General features: G+C 26.7%; 4 protein-coding genes across 12 annotated transcripts; 2 read left to right on the top strand and 2 right to left on the bottom strand.

Annotated features, from left to right (window-relative positions):
* Positions 1 to 127: 127 nt before the first annotated feature.
* Positions 128 to 774, bottom strand: LOC141445964 (uncharacterized). Its single transcript, XM_074112220.1, has 2 exons — positions 404 to 774; positions 128 to 260 (listed from the first exon to the last, which is right to left on the bottom strand). Exons 1-2 carry the CDS (start codon positions 665 to 667, stop codon positions 147 to 149), a joined length of 378 nt encoding a protein of 125 aa, XP_073968321.1. The 5' UTR covers positions 668 to 774; the 3' UTR covers positions 128 to 146.
* A 701-nt stretch (positions 775 to 1,475) lies between these two features.
* Positions 1,476 to 13,919, bottom strand: Orp8 (Oxysterol-binding protein-related protein 8). 8 transcript variants are annotated; one of them, XM_072022812.1, is made up of 19 exons: positions 13,701 to 13,919; positions 12,110 to 12,405; positions 11,477 to 11,622; positions 10,979 to 11,020; positions 9,779 to 9,907; positions 8,575 to 8,630; positions 8,272 to 8,502; positions 8,053 to 8,197; positions 7,773 to 7,994; positions 6,934 to 7,481; positions 6,682 to 6,860; positions 6,419 to 6,596; positions 6,209 to 6,305; positions 5,924 to 6,120; positions 5,718 to 5,843; positions 5,397 to 5,645; positions 5,148 to 5,315; positions 4,724 to 4,899; positions 1,476 to 4,640 (listed from the first exon to the last, which is right to left on the bottom strand). In XM_072022812.1, exons 3-19 carry the CDS (start codon positions 11,613 to 11,615, stop codon positions 4,409 to 4,411), a joined length of 3,114 nt encoding a protein of 1,037 aa, XP_071878913.1. In that variant the 5' UTR covers positions 11,616 to 11,622; positions 12,110 to 12,405; positions 13,701 to 13,919; the 3' UTR covers positions 1,476 to 4,408. The 8 variants fall into 8 exon arrangements, with proteins under 8 accessions (XP_071878913.1, XP_071878916.1, XP_071878912.1 ...); XM_072022815.1 differs by having other exon boundaries at positions 12,334 to 12,405; XM_072022811.1 differs by lacking the exon at positions 12,110 to 12,405.
* A 1,194-nt stretch (positions 13,920 to 15,113) lies between these two features.
* Taf7 (TATA-box binding protein associated factor 7) lies at positions 15,114 to 17,281 on the top strand. Its single transcript, XM_072022831.1, has 7 exons — positions 15,114 to 15,455; positions 15,554 to 15,682; positions 15,769 to 15,849; positions 15,935 to 16,301; positions 16,380 to 16,733; positions 16,814 to 16,983; positions 17,105 to 17,281. The coding sequence occupies exons 1-7, from the start codon at positions 15,369 to 15,371 to the stop codon at positions 17,120 to 17,122; spliced, it is 1,206 nt and encodes a 401-aa protein (XP_071878932.1). The 5' UTR covers positions 15,114 to 15,368; the 3' UTR covers positions 17,123 to 17,281.
* A 356-nt stretch (positions 17,282 to 17,637) lies between these two features.
* LOC139998390 (small integral membrane protein 14) lies at positions 17,638 to 22,715 on the top strand. 2 transcript variants are annotated; one of them, XM_072022858.1, is made up of 5 exons: positions 17,638 to 17,783; positions 20,453 to 20,537; positions 21,210 to 21,264; positions 21,353 to 21,501; positions 21,590 to 22,715. In XM_072022858.1, exons 2-5 carry the CDS (start codon positions 20,466 to 20,468, stop codon positions 21,632 to 21,634), a joined length of 321 nt encoding a protein of 106 aa, XP_071878959.1. In that variant the 5' UTR covers positions 17,638 to 17,783; positions 20,453 to 20,465; the 3' UTR covers positions 21,635 to 22,715. The 2 variants fall into 2 exon arrangements, with proteins under 2 accessions (XP_071878959.1, XP_071878960.1); XM_072022859.1 differs by having other exon boundaries at positions 17,642 to 17,783; positions 20,458 to 20,537.
* The last annotated feature ends 564 nt before the right edge of the window (positions 22,716 to 23,279 follow it).

Here is a 23,279-nt window from a genome sequence, read left to right as displayed (position 1 = left end):
ATGTGTATTTAGATGATTAAATAAAAATGCAAGGCATTAAAAAAAATAATTGCAAACCGAGTTCCCTTTATGATCAGAAGGTTGAAAATAAACTATACCACTATTACTACTATATAATAAGGTATCATTTAAAATTCATTATGTCTTTATTTACTATGGTTGTCATTATTTTTTGAATATTTCCTGTTTTTAGTTCGTTCCTTTAATGTAGAATGATTTTTGTTCTGATTCCTAGCTTTTGAGATACGGAATTTAGAATACTGAAAGAAATATTAGAAAATTTTTAAATTAAAGATAATATAATATAAATTTATAAATATGAATTTAAAAAATTGTTTAATTTTGAATAAAATTTGTAGGACACATATATTATAATAGGACATATATATATATTTATAATTACGTTTTTGTATATCTTCCAAAATGCAGTGAACGCTGTTTTAAGTGCATTTGCTTTTTGCCTTAGAGTAGGTAAATAATACAAATCCTCTCCGTGTTTTAATATTAATCCAACACGTACAGCACAATCCAATTTTCTTTTTAATTCTTCGGTAAACATTCTTACATTATTTTCAACTGGATAGGAACCACGTAAATATTCGCTAATGAGATTCGATGGAACATAAACTTTACGTAAGTGGAGTCTCTTTATCGCTGCAACTATCATCTGTGGTGTTACGGAAATATGACCACCTAATTGAATTTTAGATAAACAGAATGATGAATGTTCAATTCAATGAAATAAAAAAAAATTTAGAATCGATAAAAGATACTGTGAAGAATAATCTCACGTGATTTAGAAGAGTAATCGTTATGAAGATTCATTTTATATGAAACAAAAATATTTGTTTTCCTTTTTTTGATAACTTTGTCTATTCGGGCACATTATTGCTTGAAAGATTAAAAATTATTATAGTAGATGTTAAGATCTATAAGTACTCATAAAAGGCAATTTTATATTATCCGCATTTTTATAAGTTACTTTATAATAAAAAAAATGAACGTTATCACGTTGTGTTTCCTTGGTGTTTTCTTACAAATATTAAACAGATTGTTTTGTAAATGTTACTTTCGTATTTTGTTTTTTAGTATGTTCTTTATTTATTATTATATTATATATTACTTACAATATCGATTTATTCTTAATACAAACAATAAATCAAAATGATGCAAATATTTAAAAAGATACATATATATGAATACATTAAGAAACCTGAAGTAGTGTATATTTTTAATTATTTATATATATAATTCTTTATACATATAAAGTTTATATGTCTGAATTTATAACATAAGAATATTATTAATTACTCCACGATACCTTCTTTCTTGTTTCGATAATCTTAACACTACACATCGAACTATCACAACGAATCAATATTTATAATCTTTTGAACTTAAATAAGTTACAATATAAAAATATCAGGTACTCTACTACGGAAAGCATTTCACGATGTGATAAATATCATAAAAAATAATTAGAAGGTGCTTATGTATTTAACAATACTTATACTTCTTGGTTTACTTTTAACATTTTTGCTTTAAGATATCAAAAATCACTCAATTATTATAAAGGATTATATTGTGTAGAAAATTAAACAATAAAAATAGGAAACAATTACGAACTTTTGTGCAAAGTATGGTGTAGATTTTAAAGCCATACTTGAATATCGGTCATTCTGTCTTTTATAAATACCGACTAAATAAATTTAAATCAGATTCAACATTTAATAGGTATGTGAATTTACACAACAAAAATAAATTTTACAGCTAATTGCAGTGCTCTAAGAAATATGCAATATACAGCGTGTTCTCATAACTTATGATTTTTCAGCTGTTTGAATAAAAGAGTTAATAACCAAAATTTATCTGTATTAAGTGAACAACATATAACAATAATAGACATTTCTGAAATTTTGTATTATAATGAAAACAAATTCTTTTTTATATTGAACTCAAGATCACTTTTGAATTTTAACAATTTTTACTTATTATATTGTAAAGCATATTAAAACAAATTAAACAAGCATAAAACATGACACCTTTGTTCATATAGTACCAAGTTTACAATTTACAAATACTAATAAATAGTATTTGTATTTTGTATTTTTTCTTGTATTTTTTCCAACAAAAGCTATATGTTATTATTATATCTTACTCAAGATACAAACTTTGATTAATGATTCGTTTTTATTGTAGTGCTTTAAGTGACTGAAAACTCATGCAACAGGACATTAATTTGAATATAATTTCTCTCATAATTTTTATGTAAATAAAGATATTAATAATTAAGGAATATTTTATTCCTCTATTTTAAAAAAATAATATTCATTTAAATTGCATTAAATATGTAGTAACAGTTAAAAAATATTTATACATATTTATTAAAGAATATCTATATATATAAAAAATTAGTAAAGGATGGTATTGAAATTTTATAGATCATATTATTTAGCATATATTTTTATAAACGAGATTAATTTATACTAATAATAAATGAATTATTATTTATACAAAGGTTTATCTGTCCTTTGTTTTACTGAAGTATGTACACTACATATTAATCAAAGTAAAGGTATTAAAACATCAATTAAATTTTATTTTTATGTAATTTTTTCATAAACAAGGACATTTACTACCATTTGAAAGTTTTATTTTGTTATACTTAGCTAAAAAGACAATTTGAAACTTTGAACTGATACAGAATTATTAATATATTTATTATGTACACTTCTCGCCAAAAAGATAGCTCAAGTGTGGTGTTTTTAATTTCTCAATGACGCGTTGAAAGTTTTTCCTCTATAACGTATAATATCAGAACATTATGAGCTCAGAATAAGCGGTTCGTTGAAAATAATTAATGGGATACGTTAAGTCTAAATTATATCCAAAAAATATATAAATCGATACCAAATTGTACAATAGAAGTAACAGAAAATAAAGGGGGATGTACCCATTATTAGATACGTATATATGTTTGATAAGTAATTATTGTTAGTTACAATTTATGTTGATTATTATTTTCTTATTGTACATGTGCTATCATTTCGTTCTTAAAATGAAACGATTTTTTTTTTGTTACACATTAAACCTTATAATATTTTTAATTATTTTCAATGAACCGCATATTCTGAGCTCATAATGTTTCGATATTATGTGTTACAGACGAAAAACTTTACACGCGTCATTGAGAAATTAAAGATAGCACACTTGAGCTATCTTTTTGGCGAGGAGTGTATGTATATTGTCAATATTTTTAATTTGATATGATATATTGTTAAATTAAAAAATTATCATTACAAATTGATATTTCAACAATGGAATCACTGTGGCCTAAATTGTTTTTATTTTACTAAAGATATTCTATTTAGAAGATCATCTTTATTTTTGAAGTAAACATTTAAGTATGTTCAATAAAATTACGAAAAATTTTCAATAATTTGTAAACATATTTAGAAATATGCTTTAAATTATATAAGTATAAAATAATCATCAATAAGACTCATTCTAAATATAAAAGCATAGTATTGCTCTAATATTAAATGCATCATAATATGTTTATTAACAGGAAGATGCAAATGATACAAAATAAATTCATGATTTAAGTTATGTACCAAAAATTTGGATGTAACTCTTGTTTCATATCATGTGCACAATTTTAATATTTGATACTTATTTTATTAGGAATTTCATTGTATTAATCAAAATAATAATACTGATGCACTATAAAATTAATTCTATATATTACTTTAAACTGCAATTAGCTTTTCCTATTTTATAGTCGCCATAATTCCAAGATAATAAAATTTATAATAATATATGTTGTTATATCTTTACAATTATCTTATTATTATCATCAATACATTTACTATTGAGCGCCTGCAGTAAATACTACATCATTAGAATTTCTGAATAAATATATAATTATTTTCTTGTGCATTAGCACATAAAATATTATAAATAAGCTCAAAATATTACTATTGATAAGCTCAAAAAAATTCCTTTTACCTTGCATAGTTCATTGCTGGCGTGAGGAGCGTTTAACAAAGACTATATGTGTTATATTAATCACTAGAAAATGTAGCTTACATTTATATAGCCATAACGTATCATCTTACAAATAAAAAATTAAACTATCCAAAAGCTATAAATAAAATAACATTGCACTGCGATTACCTGAATAAGTATATCTTTAATAGTTTTAAACTTTTTTATTCTATCCTTTTAGCGGTATTCTATTAAAAACGGCGTGTTTTATTATCTCCGATAAAAACACGTGTAAATTAGGTACTTCAAATTTTAAGATTTCTCTTTTCAAAGCTTGTTCCTGACGCAAAAGCTGATAATCCGAATTGAGAGAAGATAAATAATATATACAATTTATACTACGATTCTGTTATCATACTCTTCAACCTCCGCTTGGTTCATCGGTCCATATTTTTACAAAGTATTGTACAGAGAAAACTATTATAATAACAAGAATCGTATCAATGAAGCTTTTCAACATATTTATACTATGGTGTTGATAAACTTGTTCTCTTTGTATTATAACAAGTTGTTCTAATATATGTTTTATATGATTAAGTCTATCACCATGTTCTAACATTTGTCTTTCTATGTCCTTTATAACATCCATTATCCTGAAAAGATATTTCCATGTTTAAAATTAAGGAAAGTATTATTAGTCGTTATTCTATAATCGAAAAATAATAGAAAAACTTACCTAGCTGTAGAACGTTTTCTTTTACCTACTGACTGACTAGAATCTGAGTGTACCTCTGCAGAGGAACTTCCAGAATCATGAGCGGTTTCTGTTAATGGTAAATTATTAGACAACTGTCTTTTGGAAGATTTTAATACAGAAAGCGAAGAACGTGACTCAGCTTGAAGAAGTGGAACCTGAAACATAAGTGATAAACTTTTGAATTAGTTATTTTGTTTTGAAAAAATGAAAAAAAGAAAATGTATTCATAGTACACGATTATTTTTTCCTTTTGATATAAATAATCAAAATCTTGACTTGAATGATTATTACAATCGCATTATAATTAATAATCATCAATAAAAATAATAAATTATTTTGTTTTCATCAAAAATTTGTTTACTTACAAAATAAAAGTATTATTTACATTATTTAATTCCTATACCTGTGTCTGTGGTTCAGTTGATACGATACTTCCAGTACGCATAATTGGTGTTTTGTGTCTAGTTTTCGTACGCACTATGTAATCTTGTTCATATTGTACAACATCATTTCTAGGATCCCATGGTCGAACATCCGCATGTCGATAAACCCAATTACCCGTTATAATATCCTGATAATATTAAAAAAATTATATTGTTCAAAATATAAATAGGAGCTTACAAAATCAGTTTCTTTTATTATTATTTAATACCTGAACAAAATGCTTAGGAATCCATTCTTGTCCTTTAAGTTTTCGTTCTTTAGCACGCTCTCTTTGTGCTTCTTCCAATTGAGTTTTTGCATCAGTAGCGGCAACTTGATCATCGCCATTAATTGCCTGAGTAACATCGTACCATAATTTTTCACTTTCCCATGGACCTTGATGTTCTAGAGGTACAGTGTATTTTTTCAATCTCTTTTTACGTATTTCTGGAGTAGGATTGAAAAACACACTTTCTTGCTGCAAGATTAGTTGATATAGTTCAATTTAACTATTAATTACTGTGTATAGAATCCTAAATAATCGACATACCCCAGTTCTTTTATCTGTAATTAATATTTGACCATCCCAATAGCCTGATATAATAGCAAGAGTTTCTTTTCCTAGACGTATTCCTCCTGTAACTTGATTCATTTGTTCGGCACCTCCAAGAAATGGCTATTGAATGAGTAATCACACAAACACATATAATTAATTTTATGACTATTATTTTAAGTTTATGTAACAATCCATATTACCTTGAGTTTGAATTCTAGTTCAGTATGATAACCTGTCTTTTCACAATTTATATGAACTTTCCCACCTAATTCCATAGATAATGTTCCCATAAGAATACCTTTACAATGGGCGTAAGGTATCGTCATTGTATAATCTTCTCCTCTGGGCAACATTGTCAGTATTGCAACACCATCTAAAACCGCTGATGTTGAATTTCCTGAAAAATGGAATATATATTTTCATATAATGACTGTCTTAGCAAAACGTTTCATTTTTTTTTTTAACGAAGAAATATATATATTTACCATAAAATTTAGATTTAGCAATAATTGTAGCACTAATAGTAAATCCATCTTGTCGATTTGTAACATAGAAGCCTGATATAGGTGGATGATGAGATAACTATTAACATTGAAGTTATAATATATAATATACAATATAAGTATGTAGTAGTAATAAAGATGAAGCAAGTACATATAATTACAAAAAATTAAAAAATTTTAATAATTGTACACCTGTTCAGCTATATAGAAAGTCCTTGAACCATTAGAATGCTGCCAATAACAGCGGAAAGTTTCACCCAAAAGCGGGTTGTATGGTTTCTTCAAACCCTGAGGTTTTTTATAAAATCCAGATAAATACCATTTAACAACACCTTTCATACGTGTAAATGCATCATCTTCCACTACTGCTCTGTAAGAACAAGAAACAAAGCACATATACGTATCTATAATAATTTTATTCAAATGTTTCTCAAAATCTACAAATTTATACTTACTGGGACAATAAATCTGCATGGTAATAAGAATCAGCCAGTTTTTCTAGGAACGAACGAGGTTCTAAAATAAAAGTCGGCAAGACTACTTTCGATAAATCCATGCCTGGTCGAACTTGTTTCATCAAGAACCATATTAAAGATTTTTGTTCTTCCTGTAATTCTGTAACTACTTCTCCAGCCTGTATCAAACACAAATATAAAAAATCTAGTTTCGATTATAGATAAGACGAAATACAATACAATTTATTTTACCGCTCCAAGGACTTCTTGCTCATTCGCAACATATAGAGTTTCGTTAATTGTTTCTTGTTGATCTTCTTTAGCTGACCCTTCAGATTCACTGTCTGATGCACTAATTTCTGCATCAGCTGCTACTCCGTTCTCTGGCTGGCTAATGTCGTCCAGGTCTATATGTGAGGAGTGCATAGGATCTAGCGTTACTACTGTTGGAGTATCATACTCCAGGACATGTACAGAAGGAACAGTCATGCGTCGAGAGCAAGACGTAATAGGCTTGGAGATAGAAGATTCAAAATGGGGATAAGTATCTCCATCACCTAACATGTCTACAGTATTCGAAGACAAAATAATATCTGTATCTGCAGCGACAGGTGGAGATTTATCACAAAATTGTTTCTCCCAATATGCTACTGCATGATATAACTGCTGAAACATTGGAGTTGGTGAAGGACAAACACTTTTAGGATTATTTGACATAGAAGATGTTAAAGGCTGAGGACATGATAACAAACGTCTTTGAGGTGTTGTAGGTGATTGAGGAGCATAATTAGACAAGCATACTGTGGATATTAAAGCAAGTGTTTAAGGTGACAAAAGTCAGGAAAGGAATGACAATAACAATATAATTAGTACCAATAACTTCCATGAATGAAGCTTAATTAAGTATTTTTCTGAGTGCTGTCCTTGTACTAAAGTCAATTATAATGTATTAATGTATAAAAGAGAAATGTTACTTCTTATATCAAGTAAATTTCTTAAAAGAAAAGGAATAGTATAATAAAAGTTAACATTTTATGTAATATAACATACATCTTGATACATTATAAAAAATATTGTTCTGTTATACCTACCATGTTCATCAAAGTGTTTTTCATAATCTGCTTCACTCCACTGAGTTTCATGAGTTGTTGTAGTATCATGTGGCAAAGCACGCGGTAATGCACTTGTTGAGCGTACTATTAAAGATGAACAACGTAAAGATAATTCAAGTGCATCCAACCAACATTTACCAGCTGCCTGTGAAGGTGCTCTAAATATTAAATAAGATGTTGGCAAAGGTTGTACAACCGCACCTATAAAAATGATTAAGTAGAAATATATTTTTTCATTTGTAGAAAATTCATTACTTACCAATAGCTTCTTTTTCTGGACCTCTTGGAGCCCATATTGACTGTTCCAAGGGATGAAACAATTTAAAACAAAATCCATCTTTCTTGCTTGGACGTTCTATTACTTGACATGTATTAAGTAAAACCGTTCCCACCCAGTGATTACTCTGTAATAGGTATATGAGTATAATTATGTATGAAGCAAATAAATATTCTATTTAAAAGTAATATAAATGAGCACTTTTGTTTTTGGACTTTTGTATAGCAATAGTAAACCAGGCTTCAGGATGCACCACAGTTTTGTCCAACTCTTTAATGTTCCACGAACTTTAAGCCAATCGCTCATAACAATAACAGTTGGATCTTTAAACGAACTTAAGAGTTCATTGGCAACTCTTTTCTTTTCCATCCGGTAATTCTTTCTTTGAGCCTTATATGATTCTTTTCTTGTTAACTTACAAGAATCTAAAGACTAAAAATTATACAAAAATAAAATATAAATACCTTTTAAATGTCTTAAAACAATGCACTAAATATTTTATACCTTATCAGATGCGTTATCTGTTTTTTGATTTGTTTCCCCCATTGTAGTTGTTAAACCTATAACAATTAAATTATTCACAAATTATTTTTTTAAATATCAATTAAACACTGATATTGTAACAACATAAAAATACAGTTACATTCATTAAATATTAACTTAGCAATAAATATTAATGTCCAAAAATAGTTACAAACAAAAATATTAAACAGTTATTATTCAGAATATATCTATATTTATCATAATTTTAGTATGTGAATTATATGATTTAAAACAATGTATGTTATATATAAATAAATTATTAAATACAATTATGAACTAAAATCTTTAATGACTTTTATGAATATTTTTTAATTTTCTTATTAGATGTGTTTGTTAAAATGAGGAAAATATATAAACAATAGTATTTACTCAAAGTTAATAAATGATTTAATGAATTATATAAAAAATTATGATTATCACACTAGTAATTTTAATATAACTTCCTTTTATTTACAATTAATTAAAACCAGAAGCCTTAAAAACAATCAAACTTAAAACATTCACATAACAAGCTTGGCAAATAGAATTCCAATAATACAGAAATAAGAACTCATTGTTCTATAAAAAAGTTCACAAGTTTCATTGAAAAATTTATAGAATTTAAAAAAGAATAGTTTACACTTCCTTATTTATTACATAATACAGTATATTATACAAATAAAATTATTTTATATAATAGCTTCATTAACATAACGCATTATGCAGTTAGCATCTTCATATTAGACTTTTAATCGCATATTTTTTTTCATCTGTGTTAAAGATCACATTTAACAAAATTTGATTGTATTTATCTTAGTCATAAGTTAAACTTATGTAATACTTATAAACTATAAGTTTTATATGTAATTATTATACAGAAATATTATTTATTTAAAACTTATATTCATAATATTAATCTATTTAATATACATATTTAATAATTTGTCAGCCAAAGAAGATTATACAATTACAAAAATTACATTTCAGAGCTTACAAATCTGAATAATAATATGCATAGTATGAAAGGAAAATATAAGCCAAACAGGAAATAAAAAATATGCAGTTCTTTACAGCTAATCAACTACTTGTACAAGAAATAGTAATAATTTACACAAAATTTAAAAAAGCACCTGACAAATTTCGAATAATTGTCCATTATGATATTAACATAGCTTTGTGTTTATACCTGGAGATAGTGGAGGTGCAGCAGTTGCAAAATTTACACTTGTTGATAGCGACTCTGTTGATGGAAGTTTAGATAATGTTGCAGATTGAACTTGAACACTGCTTCGTCGAAGTTGTTGATCCACTGGTTCTATATATTTAGTTTTGTTCACAATTACAATTACTATTTATCAATATTTTTACAACTGTTTCATGTAAATATGTATTTTTCAGACTTATATAAATATCTATTTTTCAAAATCACAAACTCTAAAAATTTTTGAGCTATAAGCTACTTAACAATAAAGATACTAAGATTAAATTATACCATATCGCATTCTAAAGAATAAATCCATTTCAGCAATGCTAGTTATGAACTGCTAATAACATTAATTTTTAAAGATAGAATTTGCAGTAAACATAATTATATAAAATGTAGCTCCAAATTTTAATTAAATTTATTAAATTGCAAAACCAAAGAAACTTTAGTACTAAATAAAATGTATATATCTATTACAACATGCAAAGGTCCATAAATGCACCAGAAAAGGTTACATGCATAACAAGTTACACATTGTTGTCACAATGTATATTACGTTATATATGTTCTAAAAATTAAGAAATATGTCTCTAAATAAAAATACTGTTTACATACTATCGAAAACTATAAGACAGGAATAATAATAAATTTTTAACACTAACACATGCATCTATTATACTACACTGAGTAACATAAAATTGGTTCATGCATCAGAAGTATTGAAGACATGAAGAACATTATTTTCTAGCTTACATATAATATTCCTTATATAAACTTATGAATAAATGTTCATGTTATATAATATACTATGACATACTAAAAAGTGAAAAATGTGCTAACAGCATGAATGTATTATGTTAATCTGATACATTCAATAGCATGGCGTTTTAATAGTTCTAATAACACAAGTTATCCTTTTGTTTAATGTGATAATGTTAAAGAAGGTCATATTTAAACAATAAGTGAAGTTAATTTGTGTATTGTAAATTCTATTTATAGTTTATTTGATAACATAAAGTGATGATGCAATAAGTTATTGGAAATGAGAGAATGCTAATAATATGTGTAATCTGAAAATAGAATATTATACATATGTGTATACACATATCTACTAATTTATCTTTATGATTCTAATACTGAGGCTTGCTACTATATGCACACAATATATATTAATAAGCCTACCTAGCTTACTTGGTAATGTACCATATCCACTGTCACTAACACCTTTAAATGATAATTGCTATATTCATTTCAAATAATACTCAATAAATTATTAAAATAATATCCTTAGCCACTAAAATTATATAGACAATATAGCCACTAATATAGATATACATACATAATTTCAAAACTTACTTCTTGAAAAAATATAACAAATACATATTAGTAATAAAAAAAAGAGTATAATATAATATAGTAAAAACAGTATATGTATATGTATCAAGGCAAAACTATTCATTTAAATCACTAAAAACTAAGCATTACCTAAATTATAATTTAAAAAAGTTGTTCTATAGTTCGTATTTCTTTGCTATAAATATGTAATTCCCACATACATAATATATGATTATATATACAAGTAAAGTGATATTTATATTCATCAATTATTCATCCATAACTTTTCCTTTCATGGTACATTTGCTCTTAAGAGTATAAATGTTATATTTATATGATACTTACGGTTACTAAGTGATCTGCTTACATTCGGCGGTGTCATGGTCTTAAAGCAATCAGATGTACTTCCAACAGACATAGAGTGGGTTTCTGATTGTGATGTTCGATGCTCACCTCCAGGTACCACAATTGGTTGAGAAATCATGATGGAACTATTACATTAAAAACATACATAATCTTACTATATAATTTTACAGTGGAGTTTAATATAAAAATATTCATATATAACAACAATAACAATAACAAAAGCAAAAAATAAAAGTAAATATTGCAAAATGAAAAATGATTATAAATACACCAACTATTATCAAGTAATTATCAAGATTAAAAGAATGGTACAGTAACAAATAATGGACACAGTAGATAATGTATGTCATTATAAAATGCTATGTAATGATAATTAAATAACTATGCAACTTTACGTGATGCGTTTCTTTGCAAAATAAGCACTCTAACGAATAGCAATTACTCCAACAAGAATAACAAAGCAAAAATTCTGAGTAATATGCCTGAAATGCATTAGATATCTCATTCATTATATCATTATACATCTAAAGTTATAGAAATATTAATATTAAAATAAATTATTTATAAAATGAATATCTGAAAAAGGTATTAAATAAAGTAATCACAACTTACCTGATTTCGGACAATTGTTTGTCCAGTCAATACTTATATATGTTATAACAGATAATGATTAATTACACTTATAGGAAGTGTATTAAAATGTAAATGACGACGACATGAATATTACATATTTACCATTATACAGAATTAAAATTTCAATTACGATTTGAAAATTAACTGATTTTTTTAGTGATTAGGTAGAAACATTCGAAGCAAAGAAAAGGGAATATACATACACCGACGAGTGAAGTACGACGGCGCGAGCGCAAAGTCCGATGTTCCATTGATCACTTACTGTTATAGCTTAACTATAAACATATGGGCCTACTAAGTTATTCAGAATGAAGATGTACGACGCATAAAACGTCGCTATTATATTCCTTATTATTGATGCAGATTCGATAAAGCGTAAACATTTTAACGAACGAAAATTGCTCCCAGGAACGACACACACGATCTATAGTTACTCAGCATTGGAACATTTATAAAAACTTTTACGAATATATTACGTGTGTTATATAAAACATTTTAAAATTGCGCTATACAGAGTGTAGATGACTATCATGATTATATTTATAAAATTTGAGAAATCTGAAAATGTACAGTGACTACAAAAAGTATTTGCCTTTATTATTTTCCAATAAAGCATCTTTTTACCAGGTCCTATATTTCATTTTCATAGTATTAAATTTTCATGGTCATATAAAAATACTATTGAATGATATGAAATTTAATATCGTGGAACTTAATTAATTAGTATGTAAAGCTATAATAAATACAGTGATGTACAAATATTTTCTGCAGCATCTGAATAGGTATAGAAATTATAATAGGTATATTTAGTATAAGTATATATTTCACAAAGATCACAAAAATATTTAAATAGTCCATTATATTATGTATTAATATCCAATCAAGTTTCATTATATTAATAAACCCAAATATTCAGTAAGTAATATTTTCACTTTTAACACTCGTTATATGTATCATGTACATATGTATGTTTAAGGTAGCTATCCATGCTATAATTTTAGTCTTTTACTAAATATACATATGTCTGCAATAAATATCTCGTATAACTTCTATATACATTTTCAGATTAGTTCCAAATCTGATTAATATAATCAGGATAGTCGTATTTCATTATAGTGATAATGTTTCAAAATATTTTATATAACATATATAATATAAACTTTAAATTTTTCTATAGTAAGTGTTCAAGTACTTTCATGAACCACTCTATCCGTAGAGTAACAAAACAATTAAGTACGTTAATACGATCTCCAATTGAATTCATTATTCAATCAATAAAATCATTATTCAATGAATGAGATATGTAATAGGACTAAAGAATCACACGAAAATCATATGATAAATATTTTCTTGTCGTGTATGATATAAATCAATAAAATTTAAAAAATAATGCTTTTATGGATAGAAATTGTGAATAGTTTGCAATAAATATATACATACACGTATCATTGATATCGTCCAAAAAAGCATAGTGAAAGAAACATCTTACATGCTCGGTGTTGTGAATAGATTGATTGTGTCAATTGTTTGTCAGAAACTTATATGAAGAATTTTTTTGCAAATTATTTACCGGAATTTATTGATGCCCATGCGTATCTTCACATATTACGTTGCACAAGTAAAAATGCGTAATATAAAAACTGATTTTATATAAAATATGATATAATTGTGTAAGGTGTGAGTTATAAATGAAATATCTAAAGAATAGATTTAAGTCTAATTCGTTCTCAGAACAACACTAAGCGCAATCTAAAAGAAACGCTACCTATATATTCTTTTACATTAAACAAACCGGACAGTGGCTATCATTACGTCATATAACTGAGTCATAATAAATAAGAACCTTTTATCCGTATCTATAGAAGATAATTTAATAAATTGAATGAATTATTTAGATCAGAGATATATTTCTTGAGTACATTACTTTATTTATATTCAATTCTTTGTACGTAATCATTATATTATCTATATTTATTATATTTCATTATATTTATTAGTACTGTTTTTATATGTCACTTTATATATATTATTAATATATATTATCATTATATTATTTATTTTATTTATTTATTTATAATAAAGATAATGTTGTTGGAAATTAGATGTAATAAAAGATAAAATAGTTTTTTACATTTTGTTTAACATTACAACTACCAATGACTAAGATATAAAACTTGTACCAAAGGAATCAAAATGAAAGGTGCATGAAAAAATATACAATGCAAGAGAAATAAGCTTCTACCCATATCTTTTATTAAAAAATCATTCAAATACCAAAAAGTGCATTAATACAAACTGATAAAATTTCTATGAAAAATTACAAATTTTGAACATTCGAGCAGTTCTAGTTTAGTATGTATCTCTATCTCTATCCAAAGAACCGAGTAAGCAAAGTTAAATAAAATTACTAAGGAAAATAGGATCGGGGATTCATGATTCTGAGGTATAAAATAGAAAACTAGTTTTGCGAATATAACCTCTTATCTGAGAAAACCACAGGAAGATACAATATTAATATAAATCACGGATGATATAAATTAAGCAAATATATCTATTTCACTTAAACAAATGTATCAAACAGCTCAATCTAAACATTTTCTGCAGTAATATAGTTTATATCATAATTCTTTAGCAATTAAAAGCCAATACGTATAGTCCATTCATAATCTCTTCGTGATTGCTGCAGTTACAATCACGTTTTGTTTACGTTTACTGTCTTGTCTCGTTGGACCATGAACATAGGAATATGTTCATGCGCTAGACAGACTATAGTGTAGTATAACGTGACTAGTTATGTTTATTTTTTCTGATTCGATTAACTGACAGACCATGATCATATAAACAAGTATCGACACTTGTTAGGGGAAATCGTCTGAAAATTGAGTTGTGAAAGATCAAAATGGAAGACAACGAAGTTCTCGTTCTGCGAGACAGACACAAATGAGTAGTATCTTTATCTCTGTATGAGACATTCATAGCATGTCAGGCATGCGCAAAACGGAAACCTTCTTTTCTTCCATGTTGATCTTTCACGATTCAATTTCCAGTTTTCTCTTGGCCTCGACAGGCTTCGGTATTTAAGTATTGACGTCGAGACCTGTTTATATGATCGTGAAACGGAACACTTGGAGTACAGATCACAGTCATTTGTGAATTGGACAGAATATAATTTCGATTTATTTATAAAATATTCTAGAAAGACTTATTATAAGTTATAATACTTTAATTTTGAAGGAATATGAGTCGTCATCCAAATACAGATTATAAAAAAAGTAGTGAGCCTCAAGTAGAATTGGAAAGTCAATTTATTTTGCGTTTACCACCGGTGAGTTCATTTTAATATTTAATCTCAGTCATTTAAAATAGTAAAGTGAATAATATGAAATTTTATATAACTATAACAAATGATTTAATTTTTTTAAGGAACCGGCGCGAGTTTTACGAGAAACACTACGAAATGGATTGTCTTTAAAAGATAGATTAAGTATAAAACTGGAAAATGATATGCGTTATGGTGAGGCTAGATTCGATCATTGGCTTCTTCATGGAAAGGTGAAATCGCAATAGGTTTTCTTTTATTTATATGTAAATATAATAATACGAAAAGATAATAAAGGAAAGGAATATTCTAACTCTAGGTTGTTGACTTACCAACGATTGTAGAATCTTTAAAAACTATTGATAACAAGAGTTTCTATAAAACTGCTGATATATGTCAGGTAAAGTTATTTGTAATCAGTTTTATATTGTTCACGTATATAATTTTTATTTCTATCATAATTCATTATATTTTAATGTTCATAGATGTTAATTTGCAAAGAAGAAGATGATCACACTACCACGGATGAAGAGTCTCCAGTTAGGCAAAAGAAAAAAGATCCTAATAAAGTAGATAAAAAATTTCTGTGGCCACATGGTATAACTCCACCTACTAAAAATGTAAGACGTAGAAGATTTAGAAAAACCTTGAAGAAGAAATATGTGGAAGCTCCAGAAATTGAGAAAGAAGTTAAACGTTTGTTAAGAGTGGATAATGATGCAGTTAATGTTAAGTGGGAGGTGATATGTGAAGATGAAGATCAATCAAAACCAAGCAAAGTCTCGTCATCTGGTACAGTGAAAACTAAGAGAGAAAGTATCAATGGCAATACATCTCAAAGTTTTGATGTTGGTAAGTTGGTAAGATATAAGCAGAAATACAAAAATTATGATATAAGATAAATAAAATATTATTGTTTATATTGTATAGCGGAACATGACATATTTGGCGAACCTGTAAGTGATAGTGAGGAAGATGATGAGGAAGCAAATATAAATGTAATGGAATTGGATGAGAATAGTCGACTTTCTGCAGACAGTAGAGTATCAGACTCTAATTCTATGCAAGCTGCATATTCAGAGAGGCCTAGCAATATTGAAGCAAATAATAGACTTTGCACAGTATTCAGCAAAGAAATGTTCCAAAGTGACAATAATATGGAAGCAGACGTAGAAAAAACAGAGGATACATCTCTATCAAAAGTACCTAAAGTTGAACAATTCCATTCAGAATATATCATTTCAGATAACTTTTCAGAATTACCTTGTGTTTCTGCATTAAAAGGTATTGTTATATTTACGTATGTATTAAATTCGTATTACAAATGTGTATATGAACAAACAATTCGTTTTTAAATGTTGTAGATTCGCTGCAAACGCGTTTGACGACTTTACACGCGGAATTAGCTGAACTACGTCAAAGAAGGCAACAACAAGAGCTTGCAATAGCCAACATTGAAAACGTTAAATTGAGGCAAAGACTTCAAGAAATATTGGATAATTTATTAACGCAAGAAATGCAAAAGGTTCAAGAGGTGTGTATTACCATTATTCAATTAATTTAATAATTATTTAATAATATTGAATAGTAATTATGTTGTAGTACTTTTAATGTATTATTTTTATATTATATATTATATAATTATTATATTTCAGATTCAAGACTTAGAGTAAGGATAATGTTGATATACATATAATTAGAATAAATTAAATATTATAATCAAAATATCTATTTACATTTGTGAAGTTCCTTGCAATAAGAGGCCAAATCTATCTATTGTATTTTGTTACTTTCCATTTTCTTTTAATTAATAAAAATCTAATATATGTATATACACAATGTGTAATTATTTGTATATAATTATACTTTTTTTATTTTACACGTCTTTAACATGTATATAAAATGTATACAAAATATAGAATGTTAAATAAAATACAAATTGTTTTCATTGTTTTCTATAAATAACCAAATATGCATATCGTGTGTAAGATGAAATTATAATATAATGTTTAAAATATAATATTTAGAAAATATAATTTATTTAAAATTCTCGAAAGTTATTTGTTATGCAACATGCAGTTATTCGATACAGACAACCAATTGTTAAATTCCAACTCACACTGTACGACACACAACCATAAAATGCACCAATGAAAGTTCAGCTTGGGTATTCGTCAGTATTCGACTGAGACATTAGATATACAACAAGACGAGTGTAATGGCTGACACGTATTGGATGTAAATACATGCACGTCCTTATTTTTTATACAGTGTTAAATACTACTTTATCGCAAAGATTATTTGCATTATACTCATTTTGCTAAAGCAACTAAGGTATGTAAGGGTTTTATCATTTTTTTTCCTTCACGATCGTTATTTGTTTGATGTACTTTTTTTGTCTTCATTTGACGCTAATATTAATGGACTAAGAGCAAGCTGTTGAACTGTCAGTTGTTAAACAATTATTATTTTGTCCGATAATTGTTTGATCATTGTACGTTAAATTTTTTGGATCATATTCCATTTGTATATACCATTTCCATTTCATTTATATTATTCTCTGTAAAAATTATTCTATACATCGAACATAAATATTCTTCTACATATTCATTTAATCTATCATTTTTAATATAATATTTTTCAAGATGTACCTAATTTTAGTATTTGTGTAAAATCTATTCGACAATCTAAAATTCTGAAAAAAAGAATGACAGAAAGAGGTTTGATAAACATACGCATAAAAACAACAGAGGCACATTCCACGTGTCATTTGTATAAATAAAATCACACGTTGAAATGCACCGAGTTACATATAATGTTTTGTCAAGATATGCAAGAAATTTGAGTTAGAAATTTTAATAACCATAACCACCATAATATTACCCATTAAATCTTATAACAAGTATTTTACTTTGAACATTTTCTATATTTTTGCATATTATGTGCATTTTGTACATTTTAACATCTTTAAATTTACAATAAGTACATACAAATCCGCAGTCTAGTTATTAATAAAATAAACCAAGTTTTTCCTCTCTTGAAATTTTTCTTAATATATTAATCGTTTTTCCATTTGTCGATAATGAGAGAATAAGATTGGGACATCAAAATTCGAAGATATAAATAAATGGATAAATGCATGTAAAATGCCTTAAAATAAATTTCGCAGAAATGTACCGAGTGCGAACATAAATTCGTTTTATTTTTATATTTATTATAAAAACGGAGAAAACGCCGCTATAATATGTAATAATCTAATATTAATTTAATATTACGATAACTTAGTGATAATTTTTATACAACAATGATTGTAATATTTTTACATTTTCTTACTTTACTTATTTCACTTGTAAACTGTAGCATTATCGTGGAACGAAATTACATTGAATAATTCCACCTTATAAGTGACATAGTATAACATACGATTTCACGCGCGCGATTCAGAGTATTTCCTTTCGTTTCTGATAATCGCCATCTAAATGAGTTCATTTACAATGGTTATTCAGATATATATACATATATTACGATATAAACACAATGCAAAACACAAAAACTAAATATTTATGTTACATAGAATTGATATAGAATAGCTCATGAAAGTGTCTGAATATTTACCATAGAAAATTTTCGTAGTACCTATACTGTATGTGTATAAAACATTTTGAGAATTTATTGGCCGTTTAATAAAATACGACAATCATAATTATGTTGGTAAATTTTGAAACCAATAGGAAAATATATATAGAAGTTACAAAATATATATATAACATTTACTGCAAACATATATTTAGTACAAAATTAATATACAGCATGAATAGCCAACATACATTATATATATTATATTATAATACATAGACAGAACATATTATAATATATGTTAGAAATAGTCTCATTGAATATGTGGATTTATTGATAATTATGGATAATTGATTATTTAAATACTTTTGTGATCTCTGTGAAATATATACTTGCAATAAATATATATCTTGTAGCGTCTGTATACATTTTTAGATTTGTTAGAAACTTTCCCATTATAATTATGATAGTGAGTTTCGTAATATGCGTATTGTCTTATTAACTGGCCTGTTATTTTGTTAATTGACGGCCATTATCTCTACCATTCCTTAAGTTTCAGTTCTTTATATTTCTATGGTTCCAGGTTTGTAAGTAGTGTTTTTTTTGTTTTATTAATTGATCATAGGTTGAAATCTGATTTAGTCAGTTATCAGGGTAGATATTTATATCTCTAACACTCAGAATATCTCTCCTTTCCATTAAGTGGAAGTAAGGTGCGAATACTTTATATGTTTCTGTAGGATAATACACCCGATAATTATTATCCCCACGCCACTTATTGCCACGATACTTATTCCCACGCAATAAGTTACTAGTATGGTAATTATGCAGTTTAGTGACTTTGAATATTTATTATTTTCTTTACAAAATAAGAACAAATTTTAGAAATTTAATGTCTTTATAATGTCAAAATGTTCAAAATCTACCAAAGAAGTTAGTTTAAATTTATTTATATATGTTTTATAAAAAGAAAGTATTTTCATCGTTTAAAAGATTATTGACCTATACTTATTATAGCTTAACCCAATCTACGTGGAGTAAGTCTTGAGTGTATTCTTACAGGAAGGTGTTGCTAACTTCATATTTTACTTGCATTTTATGAAGAAAAGAAATATTTTAGACATTAAAAATTCATCTTCCCCGATAATTGACCAGATTAGATCTCTATCTACCGTAAATCAAATAAAACACTGCTTATAAGGCTGGAACTTGCAAGGAGTGGTGAGAATGACAATAGTCAGTTACATATGTATATTGCGAATTTATTATTCGAATAATAAAGTATATTGTACACACGGTGCTTTAGAATAGTTATTATAACCGCATAATATAATTATATAGCCTAATTATTAATATGGATTATAATAACGTGTAATTCTAGACTTGAAGCGTAATACACGATAACTAATCCTTGCTTTGATTTGAAGCATAGATACTGCGATGGCTGACAAGGGATTTGATCTGTGTGAATACATGTGGAACGAATTTGTTATGCAACGTCTGCTTTTGATCGTAAGTGGCAATGATTGACTGTAATTTTCGTTATTACTTTTAATTTAATTATTTTTAATTCTTACGTCTTTTGGGTCATCGCCGATCCAAGTGTGTTTTTCTATTGTTAAAAAATTTCTTAAATTTTAAGAAGACATAAACGATCATTATTAATATTGTTTTACATAAAAATTTTTCTTAACATATCAAAAATGTGTTTGATTGTCAAAACAAAATGATGTAAAGACTAAAACATAAAAATTCCAAGATCGTATAGTAAAAAAAAGTATTACATATGTCTATAAATTTTTTAAACTATATACAAGAAAAATTATATCATTATAGTTTGCTTTTATTATTACGATGTGTTTTGTAACATTTTTATCCGACTTATTTATAACAATCAGTAAATTCGCAATATAAATGAATGCAAAGTTGGTTAAGGTAAGGTATTTTTCATGTACGTAATAGCGAATACATTATTTTTGTTCGGTTTGTAAGAATTTGTCGCGATAAGCGATTTTACGAGCTTGTTTTACTGATTATTTCGCAAACGTTACCTAACATAAATAAATATGAACAAGTAGGTAAAAACCTAGTAAAAATAGTATATAAAATGGATATTTTCCAAACAACTAAAAAATATTTCTCTAGTCATGTTTATAGACCTTCGTCAATATTTTTTCATTTCAGTTGCGACAAAATCAAAATTATTGCACGGATAATGAATGTTTTAGCATGTCGCGATGTAAGTATTTTTTCTATATTTTACTAGTGAAGTTAATGTAAATTTTGTGAATCGACATAATTCATAATCTTCGTCATTTATTTTCCAGTGCCAGGACCACGCAATACTTTGTCGTCCTCAAACTTTTTCATTACCACTTTGCTAATTATTGGATTCGCTGTTCTTATGTATGTTTTTAGACCAAACTCTCTTCGTCAATTAACCGACAACACAGTTAAAGATCGAGATAACGAACGCGTAAGTGTCACATTACTTGCAGTATAGTTAACTCTATTTTTATCTTACTTTAGATTTTTATCGTAATATTCATACAACTTTTTTTTAGGATTCAAACGGCGACCCTCCCGTACCTCCACCGACAGCGCAATAAGAAATGCAATATGACAAACACTGGATTTTCATAGTAGAATCTGCCAAACTTATGATAACAGAAGAACTGGAGAAAGAATAATTAATTCATTCATTCGATTTATAAAATATAACTAGTATATATTTAATCTAACCAAATAAGAACTATAACTTCTTTTCACAGGTTTGAGAATCATTATATTTATACACTTTAACGAGTATACACATACCCATTTTAATTTCTGCAGTTTTACTTATTAAAATCTATCACATGTTAGGGGACCTGTACAAAAGAAAAAAATATAATTTAACGAGATTATTTTCGTTAAATATAATACGTAACCGAATCTCCGATGTCGTGTCACAGGCTGTTGGAAATAGTCATTTACGAATATGTGACAGTTTTAACATTGAAATTATGATTTTTAAACTGGAATAATAAGAAGTTTTTCGTCATGTTGTTACTGTGATTGCACATATTATATATCATAGAGAAAAAATTGTTAAAAATGTATTTATTAAAATTCGTTATTGTAAATAGCCTGAGTACCTGTAATTCGATAAGGGAAGGGTATTGTATTCTAGTATTTATATTAAATTCGATAAAGATTCTTAGGAGATGTAATTGAACTCTGTAGATTAAAATTTGTTGATGAATTAAAAAACGATGTAACGATGAATTAAAATATATTGCCGTTTATTTATGCTTTTTATGTTAGTTTTGAGGGATTCTGAGGATATATGCGTACAATATATATTAAAAACAATATAATGAATTGAGGCAATCTTTTTCCTTTTATAGTAGGATTGGAAAACTAAATATAATAGTATTGCAGTTTGATGTTGTTCAGTACAAAAATTAAACATTGGAAACAGTATCCCAGTAGTTTCTGTTGAATTACATTATTTGTGCTATTCTGTATGATCTATTATGCTGGAGCCCTATTTGAATCCTAATGGTTTTACCATACACAAAATGATTTAAAAATAAAATTTAATGTAATCCATGCTCGCATAGTGAATATGAAAAATGAAATATTTCTTTTTTAATTGTTGTACATTCCTCCGTCTTATTTGTAACAATAAACATGCATTGTATTTTATATTTGTTTTCATTGTTTACTTTATTTTATAACAAAAGAACAGATTAAGGTGTCATAACAATGTGGAATATTGGTAAGGTTTTAATGTTTTGTTTCTTGAAAAATACAGTATTATTATTTTCCAACTGAATAACAATATATATTTCCATTTGCTTAAGATTAGTAATTTATATCGTTTGAAGAAAATGTGTATTGTAATTATATAATATTTCTCCATGTGCGAGACTGAATTATCACAAAAAATTATTATAAATATATGTGTATTTCACAAAAAAGATAAAATATGTGTAATGGTAAATAAATCAATTATGGAATTGATACATTATTTTTTAACTACATATTTATGAATATTTAATGTACGTATATTAAATGCTACAACACGTGCTATTTCTTTAAGAAAATATTTATTACGTGCATCATAGCATTCTACACCACTGGATCAGTGAAGATCTACAAAAAAAGCAGCTGTAAAATTGACCTGGACCTTGAAATTCAGTGTCATTTTTTAATTGCATCATATTCTATATTTCTATTCTATACTATATCGCGAGGATCGAAAGTCTC

Source organism: Bombus fervidus, chromosome 3 (assembly GCF_041682495.2).
Source record: "Bombus fervidus isolate BK054 chromosome 3, iyBomFerv1, whole genome shotgun sequence".
NCBI lineage: Eukaryota > Metazoa > Arthropoda > Insecta > Hymenoptera > Apidae > Bombus > Bombus fervidus.
Note: the sequence above shows the minus strand (reverse complement) of the source record. Positions and strands in the feature narration are given on the sequence as shown.

What these genes read in the sequence shown, in the direction of transcription:
- LOC141445964 (XM_074112220.1), bottom strand. Translation starts at nt 667, where the DNA reads ATGATAGTTGCAGCGATAAAGAGACTCCACTTACGTAAAGTTTATGTT. An exon ending in TTTGGAAGATATACAAAAAC is followed by an intron (nt 261 to 403) that starts GTAATTATAAAT and finishes TATTTCTTTCAG; the next exon opens with TATTCTAAATTCCGTATCTC.
- Orp8 (XM_072022811.1), bottom strand. Translation starts at nt 13,720, where the DNA reads ATGGGCATCAATAAATTCCG. An exon ending in AAAACACTTTGATGAACATG is followed by an intron (nt 7,482 to 7,772) that starts GTAGGTATAACA and finishes TAATATCCACAG; the next exon opens with TATGCTTGTCTAATTATGCT. An exon ending in AGAAAACGTTCTACAGCTAG is followed by an intron (nt 4,641 to 4,723) that starts GTAAGTTTTTCT and finishes ATATCTTTTCAG; the next exon opens with GATAATGGATGTTATAAAGG.
- Taf7 (XM_072022831.1), top strand. Translation starts at nt 15,369, where the DNA reads ATGAGTCGTCATCCAAATACAGATTATAAAAAAAGTAGTGAGCCTCAA. An exon ending in TTATTTTGCGTTTACCACCG is followed by an intron (nt 15,456 to 15,553) that starts GTGAGTTCATTT and finishes AATTTTTTTAAG; the next exon opens with GAACCGGCGCGAGTTTTACG. An exon ending in TTGTGTTTCTGCATTAAAAG is followed by an intron (nt 16,734 to 16,813) that starts GTATTGTTATAT and finishes TAAATGTTGTAG; the next exon opens with ATTCGCTGCAAACGCGTTTG.
- LOC139998390 (XM_072022858.1), top strand. Translation starts at nt 20,466, where the DNA reads ATGGCTGACAAGGGATTTGATCTGTGTGAATACATGTGGAACGAATTT. An exon ending in TGCAACGTCTGCTTTTGATC is followed by an intron (nt 20,538 to 21,209) that starts GTAAGTGGCAAT and finishes TTTTCATTTCAG; the next exon opens with TTGCGACAAAATCAAAATTA. An exon ending in AAGATCGAGATAACGAACGC is followed by an intron (nt 21,502 to 21,589) that starts GTAAGTGTCACA and finishes ACTTTTTTTTAG; the next exon opens with GATTCAAACGGCGACCCTCC.